General features: G+C 43.0%; 1 protein-coding gene and 1 long non-coding RNA gene across 2 annotated transcripts; both read right to left on the reverse strand.

The window, feature by feature from the left end:
• Nucleotides 1–3,617: 3,617 nt before the first annotated feature.
• LOC124255433 lies at nucleotides 3,618–13,987 on the reverse strand. Its single transcript, XR_006892688.1, has 3 exons — nucleotides 13,977–13,987; nucleotides 12,753–12,756; nucleotides 3,618–3,729 (listed from the first exon to the last, which is right to left on the reverse strand). It is a non-coding gene; the product is annotated as an uncharacterized LOC124255433 (long non-coding RNA).
• A 47-nt stretch (nucleotides 13,988–14,034) lies between these two features.
• LOC124255440 lies at nucleotides 14,035–22,870 on the reverse strand. The gene is made up of 5 exons (XM_046689357.1): nucleotides 22,739–22,870; nucleotides 20,454–20,566; nucleotides 19,022–19,088; nucleotides 16,148–16,341; nucleotides 14,035–14,910 (listed from the first exon to the last, which is right to left on the reverse strand). The coding sequence occupies exons 1-5, from the start codon at nucleotides 22,868–22,870 to the stop codon at nucleotides 14,781–14,783; spliced, it is 636 nt and encodes a 211-aa protein (XP_046545313.1). The 3' UTR covers nucleotides 14,035–14,780.
• Between the last annotated feature and the right edge of the window lie 290 nt (nucleotides 22,871–23,160).

Genomic DNA, 23,160 nt, shown 5'->3' on the forward strand with positions numbered 1-23,160 from the left:
TATGTACAACGGAAGCACAATTTTTCTTTAAAAAATGGCACAATGTATATAATGGATATAATGAATTTGCCTGGAAGTGTGTAATTCAAGATTGAGTGTGATTGAAATATATCTATCACTGATTATAATGAAATAATGAAAAAAGAAAACACCCCATCAGTTCATAAATATTTTACGATGCAAAATTATTAATTAAATTTTCATAAATTTCATGTTTTGTAAAAGCAAACGAATAAATATCTAGAAGGTTTAAGGTAAGAAAAGCTTGTCTTACCTGTACCGACCTTGCGTCACCTTCCATAGTCCACACTTGTAGTATTAGGAGAGTTAAGAGTAGAAGTCCCATGATGTGACTTGTCACGGAGGATGAGGATGAGGAGGAGAAAATCTCCATTATATACCAAATCCATCGTCATCAGCCGCTTGCTAACCTCCTCACCTGCTTCCTACTTGACTTGCTTAGCCAATGAAAATCCACCTGGCAAGTGTTAAGCAGATGGCGTTTTTACTACGATGTAATTGATGTGTCCATCCCGAGACTTAATTAAAACGTTCATTGTTACATAGTTACTTTGGCCAGCTACGGTACTACATGCGTCATTAGATTGGAGTCAGTCACTGAAAATCATTACTGTCTTCAGAATATGGAGATATCTCAATACCCTGTTTTGACCTTTAACATATGCTATCGTGGTTTACTGCGAAACATTGACTTGGCTTTGCGTGTGTTTGCATATTGGGATATTTCAATTCCCTGTTTTAACTTGTACCGTAAGTTATCGTGATCTACTGCCAAAAATTGACTTGGCTTTGCATGTGTTCTGTCGGGTGGTATGGTGGGGATACGCTACCTTTTCGTGAACGCATGTAACATTAGAGTTTCATTGTGACACAGTCATACAGTTGACTGTCAGCAGACATTTCTTCTGATTTTGTATAGGGTTGTATTGAACATGGAGATATTTCAATTCCCTGTTTTGACTTGTACCAAATGCTATCGTGTTTTACTGCGAAAAATTGACTTGGTTTTGCATGTGTTTTGTCGGGTGGATGGAGATACCTAACATTTCGTGAACACCTGCAGCATCAGTGTTTCATTGTGATATACTCGTACATTCCGCTGATCTTGACAGAGATTTCTCCTGATATGGAAAGAATTGTGCCACGTTTATGCACTTAGAAGTTAGAATGTCTTTAATGGCTGTTATATCATCTTGATAGAAACGAAACAGCTTCTTTGCTTTCTCTCAATTTGTAATGTTACTGTTTAGTTGGAGTGATGGAATATTGAACTAGCTGCTTTTTACAAATGTTGTCATCCGATGCATTGACCAATCAGAGTCCAGTGCGTTGACCAATCAACAGCTGGACAATGGAAACACGTCTCCAACTAAACGCAGTGGGTTTTCAGGGCGGAAATGCCAATATTTGTTTTTTGTAAGTTGGGGACAAATCGGCTTACACAACGTTTCACAATACACGAAGTGGGGTTTAGCACTGGATCAGACCGCGGTAGACACAAGTGTCACGCACTGAACACAGTTCTCCGGTAAGATACAACACATTTACCTGGCAAGGCACGTTACATATCCTCAGTATGGTCCAAACAGTAAAATAACACAGCCCTGATGCTGTATACCTATCTCAACAGATGTTCTTGTCTAGGTGACCGCCTGTTTGTTTAAACGCCCTTAACAATAACGTTTTAAACTAAAGAAATGTTTTTTTCTTACATCAGAGATATATCTTTGGAACAATATAGTGCACAGAGAGTGATACGTGTGGAGCTGATAAAAACATGACGTCAGGGAGACACGTGGATTATAATTACTGTTAAACAACTTAAAGGATATGCCTGTGTATGGTTTGACGCAGTTGCGAATATTACTCATCGTGAAAAGAATTTCATTCAATGTTTCCTATATCAGAGTGATGGAGAAAGTGGTCGGTTTGTGGTTATCTCAGTAAATATACCTGAACAAGGGATAACCATGAACGAATGTCACATATCTCTCAGCGTTCGCTCGTCACGCTGAAGACCCGGGTTCGATTCCCCACACGGGTACAATGTGCGAAGCCTATTTCTGCGCTCCCCCGCCGTGATATTGCTGGAATATTGCTAAAAGCTCAAACTAAACTCACTCACTCAGTTTAACAAACTGTTACATGATTTGTGTTCTTTCTTTACTAAAGTTTTGGATGATCCGGCTACGATGGTTTGTAAGTAATCACCAGGTTCAAAATCACGCAAATTCCCACGACACGAACCCGGAGCGTTTCTGAGCTGCCGTCAGAATCCTAGGAAACCATTCTCAAACCCAGCTGATTCCTCGGAATGTTCTCAGCTCTCAGGAGAGATTTATACTGTATTGGCTCGCTGACGTGTGCTCCGATGTTTATCATCCGTAATCATATCACGCTTTCTTTCAAATATATTTGCTGTAGTAATTCAGTTCAACTTATTGGAAGTTGAAATTATAGGAAGGTATTGCCGATCGTAGACTAGGCAGCTCATAATGCAAATTTAATTTCTTAAAACAAATATTTTTATTAAAACAAACTACTTCATTTAAACCTTAGGGAGATCTAGAGCTGCTACAAACCACCAAATCCATATTGCAAAAACTGACGATAACACTCAATACAGGAAAGGGATTTCTATAAAATTGTCGCTGGCAGCGGTGGGGTAGCCTAGTGGTTAAAGCGTTCGCTCATCACGCCGAAGACACGGGTTCGATTCCCCACGTGGGTACAAGGTGTACAGCCCATTTCTGGTGTACCCCGCCATGATATTGCTGGTATATTGCTAAAAGCGGCGTTAAACCATGTTCACTCACTCATTGAATCTTAAGGACCCATGAAGATCCGGGTTAGAATTGATTTTAGCAACCATGCTTGTCGTAAGCGGCGACTAACGGGATCGGGTGGTCAGGCTCGCTGACTTGGTTGTCACATGTCATCGCATCCCGATGTCGTATGTCGATGCTCATGATGTTGATCACTGGATTGTCTGGTCCAGACTCGATTATTTACCGACCGCTTCCATATAGCTGGAATATTGCTGAGTGCGGCGTTAAACAACAACCAACCAACTCAATCTTAAGGCTTCACCTCACAGACTAGATATAGATGATATAAGGAGTTGTACGTGCTACCAGAATTTGGATTACAGTCAATTTGCAAGATTCTTCGCGTGAAGTGATAGCAATTCGAAATGTATCTTCAACTGTCACCTGTTAGCTTGGTATTACAGCCGACAGGAGTCAACATTTTTCATCTACGTAGTTGCGTTACACCATCTGAGTCATATATAACATATGTAGCATGTTTTATTTAATCTATTATTATATTTGGACATTCAAATCCGTTTTCACGGCCGACAGGAATAAACATTTTTCACGCTTGAGGCAAATAAACAGATTTTAAAAGAATCACCATCTACGTGTTACTTGGCTGGGACAATAAGACGACTGACGCTGAGACATAATTCACAGAAAGTATTTCAGACTACTGGGTCCCGATCCACACAGCCTTCGTAGCACTACGACATTCGTAAGCCTGTGATAAACTATAGAGTTACGACAGGTCGTAACGTTACGAACGCTCTATGGATCTGGGCCTAGGTTTTCGAAGCTCTCGTAGCGCTAAGATAGTCGTAAGTGCCATACATTAACATTAACTAACGACTATCTTAGCGCTAAGAAAGCTTTGAAAGTCTAGGCCCTGGATCTGGAATTTATGCCAAGTGGATTCCCCAAACTCAACGGATCCATGATCCATGAACATTTCTTTTTAAACATGATGGTAAAGATAATTTGTCCAAAATGAAAACAAAACTCATCTACAGTTTACTGTGTGCTTGTTTTGCGTCAAAGATTTCCTATTTTGGTTTGGAATCATGTTTCGGACAAAGTTACGATACGTTACGAGCCCCAAAGACTTTGAATATGACGAGAGTGAACTCATGCAAGTACGGTTACTTTTTGCTACTGCAACCGTATCGAAAAAATCTACTTTGAGAATTTGAAAATATACTCTAAAAGTGTTACTGCCTCTGCGAATGAATGAATGAATGTTGTTTTAAATGAATGAATTTGTTTTACACCTCACCAGCAATTTTCCAGCTACATGTATTCGCGGCGACCCGTGAAGAACCCGGTTTCAATTGGTCTGTCGTAGCAGGCGGCTAACGGGATCAGAGTGCAGTTTTACGAAACAATCTAAGACTAGCTTAAGTCTATGTTATGGTGTAGGAGATACCTTCACCTTAGGTCTAAGATCGCTTTGTACAGGTACAAAGGTGGTCAGGTTCGCTGACTTGGTCGATGCATGTTCCAATTGCATAGATCGATGTTCATGATGTCAATCACTGGATTGTCTAGTCCAGATTGGATTATTTACAGACCGCCATACAGCTAGAATATCGCTAAGTGCGGCGTTAAAAAACCACTGGAGCTTCTATGCATTTTATTAAATCTCTATACGCGAGTCGTGCATGAAGCAGTAGTTGTAACGTAGCGTACTGGTAACCTCGGCCGACCTGTGGGTGACGGGTCGATATCTCTCCCCGTGGTCAACAGGTGGTTGTGGCGTCACGCGCACCTTGCTCCTCAAGCGTTACTCCACTCCCTTCCTGCGATAATGTCACCTCGTATATTAATCAGAAGCTTAAAGGCAGTTTGATTTTGAAATCATTTGTGGTCGATGTATTCGATGAGATTAGTGTTTATTACTTTCTGTAGTTTTTCCATTCTGAGAAACGAAAAGCACTCTTAAAACCATGATAATATTGCTGACCTCTTGAGATGATAAAGTGTTTTGTTAAGAAACCAAAAATGCTCCGTAATCATGCTGTGAGTCATTCGCGAGCGTTATATCTCAAGACGTGTTGCGCAAACTATGAAAGTAGAACCTCGAGCAAACAACCAAAAGCCCAGTTGATTGTCCAGTACATTCTGTCACCGTGAGACTTTTGAAATGGTTTTCAAGGTTAACTGATTAGAGGCTAATGGTGATATTTCTGATGGACACACTATGGATGGTGCAAACCCCTCTTGATAAACCTGATGCCGACCCCTGAGAAGTGATCATCCTGATGCCACCATGCAGTACGTTGTATACAGTGAAATGTGTATTTGGTAAACGGATGCCAGTGTTGAAATTAATATTTATTTCGTGGCTTTTCTCAGTCACTCTGAGTCACGCTTCAAAGAATGACCAATTTCAGTTCCGAGGTTATGAGCAGGCAGGCATTTTTTTAATCCGATCTACGTGAGCATGTTTTGCAGATTCGCCGGAAAGATTCAAGAGTGCCAAAACAAATTAAACGAATGTCTGGACATACCGCCAATATCTAGTAGCAGTAATCCCTGCAGTCAAGGCTTGGAACAAACAGTCGAGAATGTTTATTGTGTGTACACCTACCTCGCAAACAAAGGGGCACGCGATACCCTATGTGTTTATTACATTACGGCACGTATATAGTTGATGAAAGAGAAAGTGCCACAGGTGTAGGCGCACATTTCTGCTAAGTCGTCCTTGAAACTCAACAAAAGTAGATTCGTGGACAAAAAACATTAATAGCTGAACATATGCATGAGTGGATAGAATGTTAGTTTATTATAAGGTTGGTTGATTTGTTGTTTAAGGCGGCACTCAGCAATATTCCAGCTATATGGCGGCAGTCTGCAAATAATCGAGTCTGGACCAGACAATCCAGTGACCAACAGTATGAGCATCTATCTATGCAATTGGGAACCGATGGCATGTGTCAACCAAGTCAGCGAGTCTGATCATCCGATCCCGTTAGTCGCCTCATACGACAAGCATGGGTTACTGAAGACCAATTCTAACCCGGACCTTCACGGGTCAGTTTATCATAAGGAAATATTTGATTTTGTACTTGCAGAATTTCTGCAAAGTATTGGATAAAGGAACTCGCTGGTAGCAGTATGCACGTGGTCTGTCTATCCGTTCATCCGTTCATCACTATCCGTTGTTCTGAATAGTATGTGAGCGTGTTGAAGCCATAGTGCAAAAACTATCAATCTAGTAGATAATAGTTATATGGATGTAGATGAAGCTTTCATCTACGCAGAAGAAACTTTCATCTACGTAAATTATTCTTACATGTAGGTATGTGAGATCGTAATCTACTTAGAAGGTATCAGCTGTTATCGCTTTAGTAACCATATTTTCTCGAGTAATGGACAACAGTTCCGGGTCTGTTTTATAATAATTCTGACTTGATTAATAATGACCGATTTGTTTAACTTATATCCGTGATATGTCTTGATTGCGGTACTGTAAAAACTCTCCGTTTAAATGTGTCCCAGTTTTGTAAAACGGGTGAGTGCTGGTGAATGAACGATAATTATAAATGATCACAATGGTTAAAATCCAGACAAGGCCATATGAAAAAACAGCCAACATGATGCCATACATTTCAAGATATGATGTATATGTTTGTATAAACTATTATCAAACTGGAATCGCAGATTCACACGATCAAACTGACATTGCTACTTCACAAGACAATACTATGATCTCTGTACTGATACGACGATAATGATATCAAATATCCAGACTGAAAGTATCTTGTATGTAGATGAAAGTATCTTGTATGTAGATGAAAGTATCTTGTATGTAGATGAAAGTATCTTGTGTGTAGATGAAAGTATCTTGTATGTAGATGAAAATATATTGTATGAAGATGAAAGTATCTTGTATGAAGATGAAAGTATCTTGTATGTAGATGAAAGTATCTTGTATGTAGATGAAAATATCTTGTATGTAGATGAAAGTATCTTGTATGTAGATGAAAGTATCTTGTATGTAGATGAAAGTATCTTGTATGAAGATGAAAGTATCGTGTATGTAGATGAAAATATCTTGTATGTTGATGAAAGTATCTTGTATGCAGATGAAAATATCTTGTATGTTGATGAAAATATCTTGTATGTAGATGAAAGTATCTTGTGTGTAGATGAAAGTATCTTGTATACTGTATGTAGATGAAAATATCTTGTATGAAGATGAAAGTATCGTGTATGTAGATGAAAATATCTTGTATGTAGATGAAAGTATCTTGTATGCAGATGAAAATATCTTGTATGTTGATGAAAATATCTTGTGTGTAGATGAAAGTATACTGTATGTAGATGAAAATATCTTGTATGTAGATGAATGTATCTTGTGTGTAGATGAAAGTATCTTGTATACTGTATGTAGATGAAAATAGCTTGTATGAAGATGAAAGTATCGTGTATGTAGATGAAAATATCTTGTATGTAGATGAAAGTATATTGTATGTAGATGAAAATATCTTGTATGTAGATGAAAGTATATTGTATGTAAATGTAAATATCTTGTATGCAGATGTAAGTATATTGTATGTAGATGAAAGTATGTTGTATGAAGATGAAAGTATATTGTATGAAGATCAAAGTATCTCATATGGAGATGATAAACCGGTGTAGACCGTTGCATAACTACGCTTCGGTAGTATATGTCAGTATTGGGAGTTACATGGAAATATCTGACAGTAGACAACAGAGTAAACTTTGAGAAACTCCTACAAATAAATACATTGCTCTGGTCGACGAAAGGATGTAGGGCACCTGTGATTACAACCTCACAGCGCCAGAGAACAATCAATCTCGATTACCGCCAAAACATTCCAGAAAGACGAAATAGTCAAAACAATGTATCGCTGAAATACCTTCAGATATTTTTTATTCTATTTTATTGCTTGTTATTATGTGGTTTGTTTGTCTATATTGTTTGTTTGTTTGTTGTTGTGTTTGTTCTAAGAAGATTGGGGGTGGAGTCACACCGGCGCGTAACCATTGGCAATATCCCACTCTCCTACCCAGAGTTCCATGCGGCAAGCCAGCATAGTACCTCTGCCACGGGCCAAAAAAATGTGACGATTCGTCACATCTTGCACTGTCCATTCAATATAATGTACAGATTTCTTTTACTCTTTTATTTTTGACGAGTCTACACATCTAACTAACCATCTTTGATAGAATGAATTAGTTTCACTGAGAAAATATCCAAAAACATGTAACACTATTTCGATTTGCGTAGCGATCCTTTGTTTACATAGGTTGTACGTCTCCACGTGCTGTCATCGAAGCCGACGGAGAGCAAACGATGCAGCCACTTTGATATCTAAATATGTACTGTCATAGACCTAACTGTCGCAGTTGTGGAAAAATATATATAACAATGTAAAACATTATGAAGAGAGCGCCGAAAAGCTTTCGTGAGTCCAGTCTCTTCTTATTATGAATATGCGCGTTTGATTACAAACAAGAGAAAAGTCCGGTCACGTGATATGCAAATTAGCCTGTGGCAGTGATGTTATGTTAAGTCATCGCTGTGCCGGAGTGTGGCAATATCCACGTCCATCCTCACTGAAGCAAACTGCACACGTGACACGGAGTAATCACACTCTAACAGCGTGCAGTACAACAGGTATTGCAAGGGAGTAGCTTGAAAGTTAAGAATTTGGGAGGTCTTAGAATGATATTGCTTATTTAAAAACACGAAACGTGACAAATACTTGCAACGCCTCTGAACTGGAAAATAGATGATGTCAAGAACGACATTTGAGATGCATGCAGATGGATCTCTGTCGTTCTGTGGAACACAAACAGTCCGAATACAAGAATGAAGCATACGACCTCATTGATAAACACTTCCTGCTTATTGCATACATCGAATTTCGGTGTAGATTCTTTTCACGGTTATCAGGTTTAATGCAATGAACAAGAAGCTATACGATTGCTGACAAAAATATAGACACACCAACATTGGTGTCGGAGACTCTCAAGGTTGTTTGTTGTTTAACGCCACACTCAGCAATATTCCAGCTACATTCCAGCAGAGGACTGACTGACTGACTGAATTTAGTTTTACGCCGCTTTAAGCAATATTCCAGCAACATCACGGCGGGGGACACCAGAAATGGGCTTCACAAATTGTACCCATGTGGGGATTCGAACCCGGGTCTTCGGCGTGACGAGCCAACGCTTTAACCACTAGGCTACCCCACCGCCCCTCCAGCAGAGGAGACACTGGGGGGATGATGATGGCAACAAATGGTCTCACACTGCAACACAGTTTGGTCGAAAAGGACAGAAATCATTTTGCCCTGTCCGTCCGTCGGTCTTGCCATGTCTATCTGTTTTTCAATCTACCGGAGCGATGGGACAGCCTAGTGGGTAAATAAATAAAGCGTTCGCTCGTCACGCCGAAGACCCGGGTTCGATTCCCGACATGGGCACATTGTGTGAAGTTCATGTTTGGTTTCCCAGGTCGTTATATTACTAGAATATTGCTACAAGCGTCGTAAAAATAACTCACGCACTCATTTTTACAAACAGTTACATGATTTGTGTTGTCTCGTCTTTGTGTCCTGTGATGTTCAGCCCCATCCTGTTCCATGTGGACGTGTCCATAGGTCTGCCAGTTTGGTCTCTTCACTACTGCCCTGTCCTTTAGGGCTTGTCCAGCCATTAATCTAGCTTTTGTTGTCTGTCTGTCCATTTTAGTGGTATTTTCAAGTCAAATCAGGGGCGGTGGGGTAGCCTAGTGGTTAAAGCGTTCGCTCGCCACGCCCAAGACCCGGGTTCGATTGCCCATGTGGGTACAATGTGTGATGCTCATTCCTGGTGTCCCCCGTCGTGATATTGCTGAAATATTGCTAAAAGCGGCGTAAAAACTAAACTCACTCACTCAAGTCAAATCAGGACCCGTAACATTACTGTGAGAGGAAAATACGACGCGATGCCGGTCTCACACATTTTCCTCTTTGGCGAAAACCAAGACCATGGTGCTGACAGACCTAGAAACATAACCAGGGCGAACAGGGGATTCGAACCCACAACCATGGGTTTCTGGCAGACACAAGGGACGCAACTCTGCACAGCGGCGCATCAAACGACGGTACTTCCCGTTCCCTCTATTACATCAACAAGACTTAGGTTCCAGGGCCCCGTTTCACAAAGCTATCGTAGCGACTGTCGTACATCCTATATTGTAACATAGTGAATGAGTGAGTTTAGTTTTACGCCCCACCCAGCAATATTCCATCTGTATGGCGATGGTGTGTAAACAATCGAGTCTGGACCAGACAACCAAGTGTTCAACAGAATGAGCATCAGTCTACGTAATTGGGAACCGATGACATGTGTCAACCAAGTCATTGAGTCTGACCACCCGATCCCCTTAGTCGCCTCTTACGAGTATGGGTTATATAAGATCAATTTTAACACGGATCTCCAATGGTATTCACTTATTATGAAGGTTAGAGGATGAATATAGATACAAGACCCACATGGATGGGGTCTGGAACAATCCTAATAAATAAAACACATTTCAAGGTTGGGGGAGCGAGTGAGTGAGTATAGTTTTACGCCGTTTTTAGCAATATTCAAGCAATATCACGGCGGGGGACACCACAAATGGGCTTCACACATTGTGCCCATGTGGGGAATCGAACCCGGCAGTGTTAAGCCAAATTCACTCTCAACATGCACTTCTCTACAAGCCCGCACTTCTCTAAAAGCCCGCACTTCTCTACAAGCCTGCACTTAAGAATGCAATATACGCCATTTCTACATGCCACACCCCCAACCCAACCAACCCATCTGTTCTGAGCAGTGTTGAGCTTAACTCGCTCACCCACGTCCTCTGTAATCTCCTCTTCACTGATGCAACCTGTGTGCACCATTTCTACATGCCACACCCAAGCACTGCTGTTCACCTAAATGCCCCTCCCCCCTCTCCTCCCTCTCCTCCTGCCCTCTCAAGCCTCTCATCAGCCTGTCTTCTTACCCCACTTAATGAGTCCACCTTACTGCCCTCGCCATGCCTCTGCTCATGCCCCTATTACTTGGTCCTTCATCTGTAAAAGTTGTTCCCTTGTTGCAAGCTATGGTTTAGGCAAAACCATCACTATTCTTTAGTGCTCTATGTTATTATACCTTTTTCCATTTACAAGGTTTATGTTAAGACTAAACGCATGTCTGTGCCTTATGGTAATTTGAAAATTTGAATCATCATTGTTGCTCTGTTGAAGTGCATTTTGTTTAAAGTGCAATAAAATTGCTAAGTTCAGTAAAATAAATAATTCTTTTGTCGATTTGTTGAACTATTTTGTTGAAGAGGAGAACTGGTAGAAGTTAGACCGGAAGTTGGCATGGTGCTCCTGGTACGAGTTTTGATTTTTCGATGTCAAGATCTAGCAAATATATACAGGTTGACAGCTACCTGTTTGCAATTTCTGACACCTTGCATGGTATGTCTGAAATCCAAGGAATGTAGGGTTGGTTCAGTATGCACGTGGGACACAAGCCAAATGGACCGTATAACAGCCCCAAGGGAGTATGTGTCTCTATCAGTCTCACTTCAGTGCACATGTGGCTCATCTACATCAATTCATCTACAAAATATGTGTGCGCTGATCATGACAAATATGAGTCGTATTTTTCTGAAAGGTTATACCGTGAACATCCGAGTTAGAAGTGGTCTTCAGTAACCCATGCTTGTCGTAAGAGGCGACTAACTGGATTGTCAGGATCGCTGACTTAGTTGACACGTCATCGTATCCCAATTGCGTAGATCGATGCTCATGCTGTTGATCACTGGATTATCTGGTCCAGACTCGATTATTTACAGACAGCCACCATATAGCTGGAATATTGATGAGTGCGGAGTAAAACAACAAACCTGAAAGGTTTTGTATGTTTGTTTATTTGTTGTTTAACGCCGCACTCAGCAATATTCCAGTTGTATGGCGGCGGTCTGTTGATAATCCAGTCTGGACCAGACAATCCAGTGACCAACATGAGCACTGATTCACACAATTGGCTTAAATTTTTGGTAAATAATTCCTGTACCTCAAAGAAACGAAGGGGCTACCAACAGCCGAATGTGACGGCAAACCACGTCCAGGTAACCCACAGCACGAATTACTTTGCTCAGCGGTCAGGTGATGGAAAACTTCAGTGACGACACACCGAGTTAATCAAAAGAACACTCGAATGTTGGATTCAGTTATTTTGATGAAAGTATCAATATTGAAAGCAACAATCACGAACTCCAGTACAGCGGAGACCTGCCACCCGTGCGAATAAAACTGCCCTGATAGCTGCTTATAATGAAAGCCTAACACGGATGTATTTAAAAGTAGTTCTCTTCAGTGGTGCCATAGAGCAGAACCCCCACAAGGACCTCCAGCTTGTCATAAGCCATGGCTAAGTTGGGTCAGGTGGACAATCTTAATGATTTGGCACGTGCGTGCACGGCATGGAGGGTTGGGAATCTGCTATAGAACCTCGCCTATCCGGACACTTGCGTTTTCTCATATATTGTCCGGATAAACGAATTCCTTGATATGTTAAGCCCTACCCAAACCTACGGATGCAAAAAATAAAATATATAATGAATAAGATTGTTCAAGTATAAAACCCAGTTAAAATGAGCTTCGTATCCTTTCAGAACTGACAGGTGATAATGAACTTGGACAAAAATGCTGTGAAATTTACGATAAAATATCACTAGATATGATAATGTAACAGGAAGACGTCGGTGGTAAATCAATGACGAATTCTTGTGTAGGATTGACAGGGACTTGTTTCGTAACTGGTAGCATGGGATATTGAGATCCCCAGTGGGCTCTCAGTCCAGATAAATGAACAATAACAAAACGCCCTGAATGATAAACATACGTCAATTAACACATGTCTCTCATGTAGGCAATACATGTCATGTTACACATTCAAACGGTAAGAGTTCCGTCTCTCCCTCAACCTTGAAATGTGTTCTATTTATTAGGATTAGTTCGAGGGTTTACGGGCGGACATCGTTCCCATCCATGTGGGTCTTGTATCTATATCCATCCTCTAACCTTCATCATAAGTGAATACCATTGAAGATCCGGGTTAGAATTGATCTTCAATAACCCATACTTGTCGTAAGAGGCGACTAAGGGGATCGGGTGGTCAGACTCAATGACTTGGTTGACACATGTCATCGGTTCCCAATTGCGCAGATCGATGCTCATGCTGTTGATCACTGGATTGTATGGTCAAGACTCGATTGTTTACACACCATCGCCATACAGATGGAATATTGCTGAGTGTGGCGTAAAACTAAACTCACTCATTCACTATGTTACAATATAAGATGTACAACAGTCGCTTCGATAGTTTTGTGAAACGGGGCCCTGGAACCAAAGTCTTGTTGATGTAATAGAGGGAACGGGAAGTACCGTCGTCTGATGCGCCGCTGTGCAGAGTTGCATCCCTTGTGTCTGCCAGAAACCCATGGTTGTGGGTTCGAATCCCTGTTCGCCCTGGTTATGTTTCTAGGTCTGTCAGCACCATGGTCTTGGTTTTGCCAAAGAGGAAAATGTGTGAGATCGACATCGCGTCGTATTTTCCTCTCACATTTATGTTACGGGTCCTGATTTGACTGACTGACTGACTGACTGAGTTGTGGTTTTACGCCGCTTTTAGCAATATTCCAGCATTCCTTCGGCGTGACAAGCCAACGCTATAACCATTAGGCTACCCCACCGCCCCGGCTTGTACAGAAGTGGAGTGGGGGAAGGGGATACATCCAGGGTCATTGAGGGGCTAATCACAGTGTATAAAGTTGCCCTCAGGGACATGTAGAGTATGTGTAGGTGCCAGGGGGCATGTAGTGCATACATACACTGTGTGGTATGTCAGGTCATGACCTGTCTGCCTGCAACACTGGATCAAGAAGCTGACCCCGAACACATGGTAGAAGAGGAAGAGATTACACTGAGTGTTTCTGCTCAAAGTTCACATCGGCAAACCACATCAAGCTAAGCTAGGATAAGCCCCCAATACCAGGAAGCTTACTCGCACTAGCTGCCCAGGGTGTATTCTTTCATTGGTGGAATACATTTGTATTAATAAACGAATTATTCTGTCAACTATTTTTTCACACACAATTGTTTCCTGGGAAAAAATGCTATGAATTAAAACATACCAGTTACAATTTTTTGTACTTTTACCATAATCTTTGGAAAAAGTACACAAACAGAATATGACCATAGCACAATCAATTAAACAAAAGGGAAATATAGTGTATATTCCCCAGTCGTCTGTGGGGCAACTTATCTGACTTCACTCAATGGTCACTTACAACTATTCTGTGAAATAAGGGACCTGGAAGAAATACAAAACAAGTTGCAGTTCAGTTAAACAAATAACGACACACTGCCACTTTCACTTCTTGTGAAAACTGATAAAAACAATAACCTCCAACCGTTCTGTCAAGCACAAAGTGGGTCTTGCACATGGTATAGTTGAAGCAGTCTGCAGTCATCTCCAACATCAGAATCTTCCTGAGAATGGGATATTTGGCACAGCTATCACAGATGATGTCCTGTTTGACCTGAAGCCATGAAGTGGCACTCGGTCTGTGGAGTACTAGTGGCACCAAGCCTTGGTGGTAGAATGGCTACTCCATGACAGTAGCCACAAAGTGGTGCCCTGTCCGTATGCTATACTGGTGATGACCAGTCAATGATATATGCCATACAGTGGCACTCTTTCTGTTTAGTATTCACCTTCGATGACTAGTCAATGATATAGGCCACATACAGTATTGGAAAGTCAATGATATAAGCCATACAGTGGCGAGCTGTCTGTGAGGTATATAAGTTCGATGGCCGATCAGTTACATAAGCCATAGAGTGGCGGGCTGTCTGTGATGTATACAAGTACGATGGCCCATCAGTGATATATGCCATACAGTTTGCTCTCTTTGGCAAGATGGGAGTCTGACTGTAGGTGGGCAGACAGTGTTCTTGGAGTGGTACACAGCACGTCACACAGCTCACAGGTCACAGTATCGCTCCGATGCCTGCAGACAGAAATACAGAGATAAATGCTTTGTAATACATAATACTGGGTGTCTCAAAATACTAACCAAAACTTAAGGGAGTGAGTTTAGTTTTACACCGCTTTTAGCAATATTCCAGCAATATCGTGGCGAGGGACACCAGAAATGGGCTTCACACATTGTATCCATGTGGGGAATCGAACCCGGGTCTTAGACGTGACAGGGGCAGTGGGGTAGCCTAGTAATTAAAGCGTTGGCTTGTCACGCCGAAGACTCGGGTTTGAATCCCCACATGGGTACAATGTGTGACGCCCATTTCTGCTGTCAAGAGGCGTAAAACCAAACTGAGTCAGTCAATCAGTCTTCGGTGTGACAAGCAAACGCTTTAACCACTAGGCTACACCCACCCAAATTAAGATGTTGTTACTATCAACTGGCATACTATGAGGTGAGGTGAAATAGGGTTTAACATCGTGCTTGAGAATATTTCGCTCATATGATGATGTGCATGCGTGTGTCTGTGTATGTGTGGCTGCTTGTACTAGCCCAGACTGAAGGTGGTTTTATAGTGCTAGCCCACTGAGATACCATGCCGCAGTGAAGCATGAATACCCCACTCAGACACATTATACTGACTCCAAGCCGACCAGTCCTTGTTGTACCCATTAATGCTGAGCGCCAGGCAGGGACCAACAAGTACCATATTTTAACGTCTTTTGGTATGACGCGGTCGGGGACCGAACCCGCGACCTTCCGCTCTCCGGGGGGACGCTCTAACCACTACACCACGGAGGCGGTCAGTCATACTATGAAAGAATCGTGTAGTCGTTAACTATATTTTAAGAGTGAGTGAGTTTGGGTGGGTGAGTGAAGATTGATTTCACACCCAATTTGGCATTATTCCAGCAATAACACGACGCCATAAGTGCGAGCCACACATTGTATCCACACTGACAAGCAAACACGGGTTTTCAGCAGTGACAAGAGAACACTTGAACTACTACTCTACTCCACGCCTATTTCCTCTTATCACAGATCCTATGCAGATCGCCATGTTTCTCTTCCTCGGGGGGCCATGAGTACATGACAGCTTGCCCTGCTCACCTGATGGAGTGAGTGAGTTTTAGTTGTATTCCGCTTTTATCAATATTCCAGCAATATCAAAGGCGAGGGACACTAGAAATGGACTTCACACATTGTATCCCTGTGGGGAATCGAACCTGAGTCTTCGAGGAAATATTTTTAACTATTAGGCTACCTGATGGAAAGTGACTTCAGTTCCTGCAGATGGTGTTTTAAGTAGTCACTGTGACGGACTTCATCCAGCAGGGAGCTCCTCTCCGTCTCGTCAGGTCTCGCCAGTCGAATGGCATAATGAGGGTTGAGCAGAGGTGGATCATCACTGACTGGATTGTGACATTCTGGCGGCTCCATCAGGTATTTCGGGTCAACCTGAAACGAAGAGAGTTCATCATGACTTAATAATAAAGATACACATTTAACCCTACATACTGAGGAGAACAATAAACAAGGGAATGAGAAAGCAGAGTAAGAGAGTGAGTGAGTGAGTATGATTTTACACAGCTTTAGCAATACTCCAGCAATATCAGGGCGGGGGACACCAGAAATTGGGTTTCATGCATTGTACCCATGTGGGGAATCGAACCAGGGTCTTCGGGTGACAAGGTAAGGCTTTAACCACTAGGCTACCCCACCACCGAGAGAGTTAGTGAGGACTGACAGCACTTTGATGAGCATTTCTGTCATATCGCAATGTGGAAGTCTCGGTGGCTGAGCGGGTTAGGTGGCTGACTTTGTGTGCTGGCGATTATTAGGTGCCTGACTCTGAGGGTGCAGGTTTGAAACCCGGATGGGACTCAACCCAAGTACATACTAGAATCTGTACTTTACTAAGAAAGAGTAATCCCTAATATAACACATGTTACAGCTATCCAGTGATAGTAATGCCTACCTGATTCCAGTGATAGTAATGCCTACCTGATTTCAGTGATAGTAATGCCTACCTGATTCCAGTGATAGCAATGCCTACCTGATTCCAGTGATAGTAATGCCTACCTGATTCCAGTGATAGTAATGCCTACCTGATTATAGTGATAGTAATGCCTACCTGATTCCAGTGATAGTAATGCCTACCTGATTCCAGTGATAGTAATGCCTACCTGATTCCAGTGATAGTAATGCCTACCTGATTCCAGTGATAGTAATGCCTACCTGATTCCAGTGATAGTAATGCCTACCTGATTCCAGTGATAGTAATGCCTACCTGATTATAGTGATAGTAATGCCTACCTGATTCCAGTGATAGTAATGCCTACCTGATTCAAGTGATAGTAATGCCTACCTGATTCCAGTGATAGTAATGCCTACCTGATTCAAGTGATAGTAATGCCTACCTGATTCCAGTGATAGTAATGCCTACCTGATTCCAGTGATAGTAATGCCTACCTGATTCCAGTGATAGTAATGCCTACCTGATTCCAGTGATAGTAATGTCTACCTGATTCCAGTGATAGTAATGCCTACCTGATTATAGTGATAGTAATGTCTACCTGATTCCAGTGATAGCAATGCCTACCTGATTCCAGTGATAGTAATGCCTACCTGATTATAGTGATAGTAATGCCTACCTGATTCCAGTGATAGTAATGCCTACCTGATTATAGTGATAGTAATGCCTACCTGATTATAGTGATAGTAATGCCTACCTGATTATAGTGATAGTAATGCCTACCTGATTCTAGTGATAGTAATGCCTACCTGATTCCAGTGATAGTAATGCCTACCTGATTCCAGTGATAGTAATGCCTACCTGATTCCAGTGATAGTAATGCCTACCTGATTCCAGTGATAGTAATGCCTACCTGATTCCAGTGATAGTAATGCCTACCTGATTCCAGTGATAGTAATGCCTACCTGATTCCAGTGATAGTAATGCCTACCTGATTCTCTCTAGTGATAGCAATGCCTACCTGATTCCAGTGATAGTAATGTCTACCTGATTCCAGTGATAGTAATGTAATGCCTACCTGATTATAGTGATAGTAATGCCTACCTGATTCCAGTGATAGTAATGCCTACCTGATTCCAGTGATAGTAATGCCTACCTGATTCCAGTGATAGTAATGTCTACCTGATTCCAGTGATAGTAATGTCTACCTGATTCCAGTGATAGTAATGCCTACCTGATTCCAGTGATAGTAATGCCTACCTGATTCCAGTGATAGTAATGCCTACCTGATTCCAGTGATAGTAATGCCTACCTGATTCCAGTGATAGTAATGCCTACCTGATTCCAGTGATAGTAATGCCTACCTGATTCCAGTGATAGTAATGCCTACCTGATTCCAGTGATAGTAATGCCTACCTGATTCCAGTGATAGTAATGTCTACCTGATTCCAGTGATAGTAATGCCTACCTGATTCCAGTGATAGTAATGCCTACCTGATTCTAGTGATAGCAATGCCTACCTGATTCCAGTGATAGTACCTGATGATAGTGATAGTAATGTCTACCTGATTCCAGTGCTAGTAATGTCTACCTGATTATAGTGACAGTAATGCCTACCTGATTCCAGTGCTAGCAATGTCTACCTGAATCCAGTGCTAGTTATGTCTACCTGATTCCAGTGATAGTAATGTCTACCCCATTATAGTGACAGTAATGCCTACATGATTATAGTGCTAGTAATGTCTACCTGATTATAGTGACAGTAATGCCTACCTGATTCCAGTGCTAGTTATGTCTACCTGATTCCAGTGATAGTAATGTCTACCCCATTATAGTGACAGTAATGCCTACATGATTATAGTGCTAGTAATGTCTACCTGATTCCAGTGCTAGTAATGCCTACCTGCTTCTAGTGATAGCAATGCCTACCTGATTCCAGTGCTGGCAATGCCTACCTGATTCCAGTGATAGCAATGCCTACCTGATTATAGTGATAGTAATGTCTACCCCATTCCAGTGATAGTAACGCCTACCTGATTATAGTGCTAGCAATGCCTACCTGATTCCAGTGCTAGCAATGCCTACCTGATTCCAGACAAAGTAATGCCTACCTGCTTCTAGTGATAGCCATGCCTACCTGATTCCAAACAAAGTAGTGCCTACCTGATTCCAGTGATAAGCTCTGTCATAATTAGAGGGCTCAATAGACTCCCTCCTTTTCTCCACCAGTCTGAAAGAAGAATTTTAATTATCATCATTATCATGACTAAGTGTTATGATCAAAATGAACATTTTGTCAACAGACTTAATCTATGTAATCCATTTCACCCAAGCTTCATACAATCATCGACATAACCACACACAGGGTTGACATACACTTTGAAAAATTGAAGATACTTTCTAAATTTTCATGAAAATAATTACTCAATAAAACAATTACATTCTATCTAGCCAATTGTTTTGCCAATTGCAGTTTACTTTCCAAAAACTTACATTGCTTATTATATTTGTACTGGAGTTATTTGGATTTGGAGTTATTTGAAAAAATATTGCATCAGCTATGACCTGTGTTCAAATATTTTGAGAGTATTTCACTAAATGTTTGAATCAAACAGACAGGAATTATGTATTATGTAGCCCACACATGCACAGGCACAGACAGATGGACAGACAGATAGACAAAGAGGACTGGGTGAGTATGGTTTTACGCCGCTTTTAGCAATATTCCAGCAACATCGCGGAGGGGGAAACCATAAATGGGCTTCACACATTGTACCCATCAGACAAGAGCAGGCAAACAGACATACAAAGAGGAGGCAAACAGACAGACAGACAGGCAAAGAGGAGAGAGACAGACAGAGACAGACAAAGAGGAGAGAGACAGACAAAGAGGAGAGAGACAGATAGACAAAGAGTCAGACAAAGAGAGAGACAGAGAGACAGACAAAGAGAGAGAGAGAGACAGACAAAGAGGAGAGACAGACAGAGACAGACAAAGAGAGAGAGAGAGAGACAAATAGAAAAGAGACAGAGAGGAAGCAGACAGACAGACAGGCAAAGAGGAGAGAGACAAAGAGGAGAGAGACAGACAGACAAAGAGGAGAGAGACAGACAGACAAAGAGGAGAGACAGATAGACAAAGAGGAGCCAGACAGACAAAGAATGAGACAGACAGAGACAGATAGAGAGACAAATAGGAAAGAGACAAAGAGGAAGAAGAAAGACAGGCAAAGAGGAGAGAGACAGACAAACAGGAGAGAGAGACAGGCAAACGAGAGAGACAGAGACAGACAAAGAGGAGAGACAGATAGACAAAGAGGTGCCAGACAGACAAAGAAAGAGACAGACAGACAAATAGGAGAGAGAGAAAAGAGGAGGCAGACAGACAGACAAATAGGAGAGAGAAAAAAGAGGAGGCAGACAGACAGACAGACAGACAGACAGACAGGCAAAGAGAGACAGATAGACAAAGAAGAGTCAGACAAAGAGAGAGACAGAGAGAGAGAGAGAGACAAAGAGGAGAGAGACAGACAAAGAATGAGACAGACAGACAGACAGACAGACAGACAGACAGACAGACAAAGAGGAGCCCCACCTGAGAAGTTTGATCCTGGCATTATTCTGCAACTTCTCTGTGGCGACACCACCCCATGTGACAGTGTCCTGCGTCCCCACCGCCACGTTGATTGCAAGACGCACACAGTTGATCTGACAAATCACAATGTATCATAGAACACAACATGAAAGAACCACAGTCTAAAACTTTTCCAAACCTGCAGAGGTTTTCAATTCTTTGAAGAGAGTCCCTTGGGTACATATTATGCATTTTCCGCTGTAAAATGTCCTGTGACAGTTGTATCAATGTTTTTGAATAAAAAGATTGTACAATAAATAAACTCTTTACTTATTATACGGACCCTACCTCACGGAGTTACCTCCCCTTAGCGCATACATGCCATCTAACTGGGTAGGCTCCTAGACCCGTGATCATCATTCCTTCTGCTGAATTCTCATCAGTGAACAGAATTGCGGGAGGTGGGTGGGCTCTAAGGATCTACTCTCTTCAAAGAATTGAAAACCTCTGCAGGTTTGGAAAATTCTTTTTCAGAGAGATCGTCCTTGGGGTACATATATTATGCATAAACACAGACTCCCAAAGACCGGAGGCCAGGGAGGAGGGAATTCTGTCCAAGCACACACAAAATATAGCGATCGTGATCATGGAAAAAATTGAACAGACGCCATAACACTCACCTGTCACTCGACCCAGTTTCGGCCTTGAGAGGCATTATGGGAGGGGAACTGACAGGAGGATTTGTGCTCAAAGATCGACCTCTAGCATAATGAGACATTGCACGAGTGCTTAATGTCAGTGAAACCGACCCACTAAGTGGCTTCTTCGTGAGAGCACCGGGGGAAAACAAAATACCACTCACTTAACGATATCGTGAACTCCTTAGAGAATCGAAGGGGTACAGGTTCTCTGAGTGCTCGTGAGCAGACATGTCAATAATGGAATCATTGTACAGGCCGCCAACACAAACCAATAAACCAAGACTCACTTGGTCAGGGTGGCAGGACACTGTCCACTGGAGAGAACGGTAACGACCAAAGCTCGCGACGATTGCGTGAATGTGTATCGAGCTGATAATGGCGTATATAAAGTGCTTGGCCGGCTCCAAATGGCGGCAGAGCAGATCTCTTCAATGGGGAGTGCCGCTGCAAAAGCTTTTGATGCTGCTACTGCCCTGACCGAAAGTGAGCCTTCAACCCCTCAGGGGAGGCTTGCCCTTAGCCTGATAAGGTTTGCACAAATACGAAACAAGCCAGCTTGAGACAAAGTTTGCTTGCTCGGCTGAGCAGACCAGCCTTCCCCGCCAATCAGTAACAACAGAACAGCTGGGTACCCGCACGGATCCCCTGGCGCTCGCTTGATATAGACTTTGAGCGCCTTTACGGACATCCAACGGGTGAGTGCTCAGAGGAGTGGTCCCCGATGTGGAAGGCTGGGTAAGAGTAGGAAGTTCGATAGGGAGCTGTCACATGGAAAGCGTGATCGACCTTCGGTCGGTAAGTATCTGGGAGGCTTAATGCTGACACGATCCGCGGTGAAACACAGTCAGCGCCGGTCGGACGACATAGCATGTATATCGCGACTCTTCGACCAGATGTTACCGCCACCAGAAACACAGCTTCCAGGTCAACAACTGAATGGAAATAGCCGATAGGTGTGAGAAAGTGGGGACCGACAGCCAATCGAGCACGACGCATCGACAAATCCCAAAGGTGGACTGGTTCGCCTGAGAGCAGGTCGAATCCGCTCCGCGCCAGCTAGAAAGCGCTGTAACGAGAGGGTGCTGCCCCAGAAGAGCACCATCGACAGGGGTGTGAAAAGTGGAAATAGCGGTGGAGTAGCCACTTAATGGTCGGCCGCCAGGCCTTCTTCCAAACGAGCTTGCAAAACTCCAATACCGGACTAAATCCGGCAGAAAAGGGATCTCGCAATGCCCCTATCTGAACACCAGCGCCGCATAGCGGGACCACCTATCCTCATACTGAACGCTTTGCTTCTAATCCCACCGAAGCCAGAATTGTGTCTGCAACTGCTGCAGGAATTCCGCGTGCCTCGAGGTTAGACCTTGACAGAGGCCAAGCCACCCACTGAATCCGTGGATTTGGGTGGGCCCGCTCTGGAGTGAGAATGTCCGGGTCGCGCAAGGTAATAGAACAGGAGGCTGAGCCAGAAACCTGAGAATTACCGAAACCAGCTCTGTGGACGCCAAAGCGGTGCCAGTAGCACAAGTAGCCGAGCTGGCTGGGTGGACAGCTGTGAAAGGACACGGGAATGAGTGGTAACGCGGAACGCCCAGAGCACTTTGCCCGCCCAATCCAGCGGCAGGAAGGCTGCCGGCAGCCGCCCTCTGGTCCGGTATCGAAAGAGCAGAACATCGGTGTCTGATGCGTCCCGGCCGGACGCTCAAACAGATCCACCTCGAATCCAATCTCAAGCATAACTGGGAGATTACTGCGAATATCTGCCTGTCGAGCATCCACTGCGGGGGGCCAGGATCCGCGAGAGAGCGATCTGCTCGCATCGCCTCCAGCCCCGGAGATAAACAGGGGGAGTACCTGACAATCGCATTGGTCGCTCCAGAGGAGAAAGTCCCACGCCCGGAGGAGCTGGGGACACCGGTGGCCTCCCTGCTTCAGGATGTATGTACATGGCCGTCTGGTTGTCTAACTGAAGACGGACTACACTGCCCACGGACATGCTCTCTGAAGCCAATACCAACCGCACAGCT

This window comes from Haliotis rubra, unplaced genomic scaffold, assembly GCF_003918875.1.
Source record: "Haliotis rubra isolate DU_JTF1 unplaced genomic scaffold, ASM391887v1 Scf60, whole genome shotgun sequence".
NCBI classification, from domain to species: Eukaryota; Metazoa; Mollusca; class Gastropoda; order Lepetellida; family Haliotidae; genus Haliotis; species Haliotis rubra.

Bases quoted from the DNA above. Each gene is read 5' to 3' on its own strand.
- LOC124255440 (XM_046689357.1), bottom strand. From the start codon at position 22,870: ATGCTTGAGATTGGATTCGAGGTGGATCTGTTTGAGCGTCCGGCCGGG. The intron at 19,089-20,453 runs GTGGGGCTCCTC...TTCTTCTTTCAG, and splicing joins GCCAGGATCAAACTTCTCAG to ACTGGTGGAGAAAAGGAGGG. The intron at 14,911-16,147 runs GTAGCCTAATAG...TTCTGTCTGCAG, and splicing joins CTGAAGTCACTTTCCATCAG to GCATCGGAGCGATACTGTGA.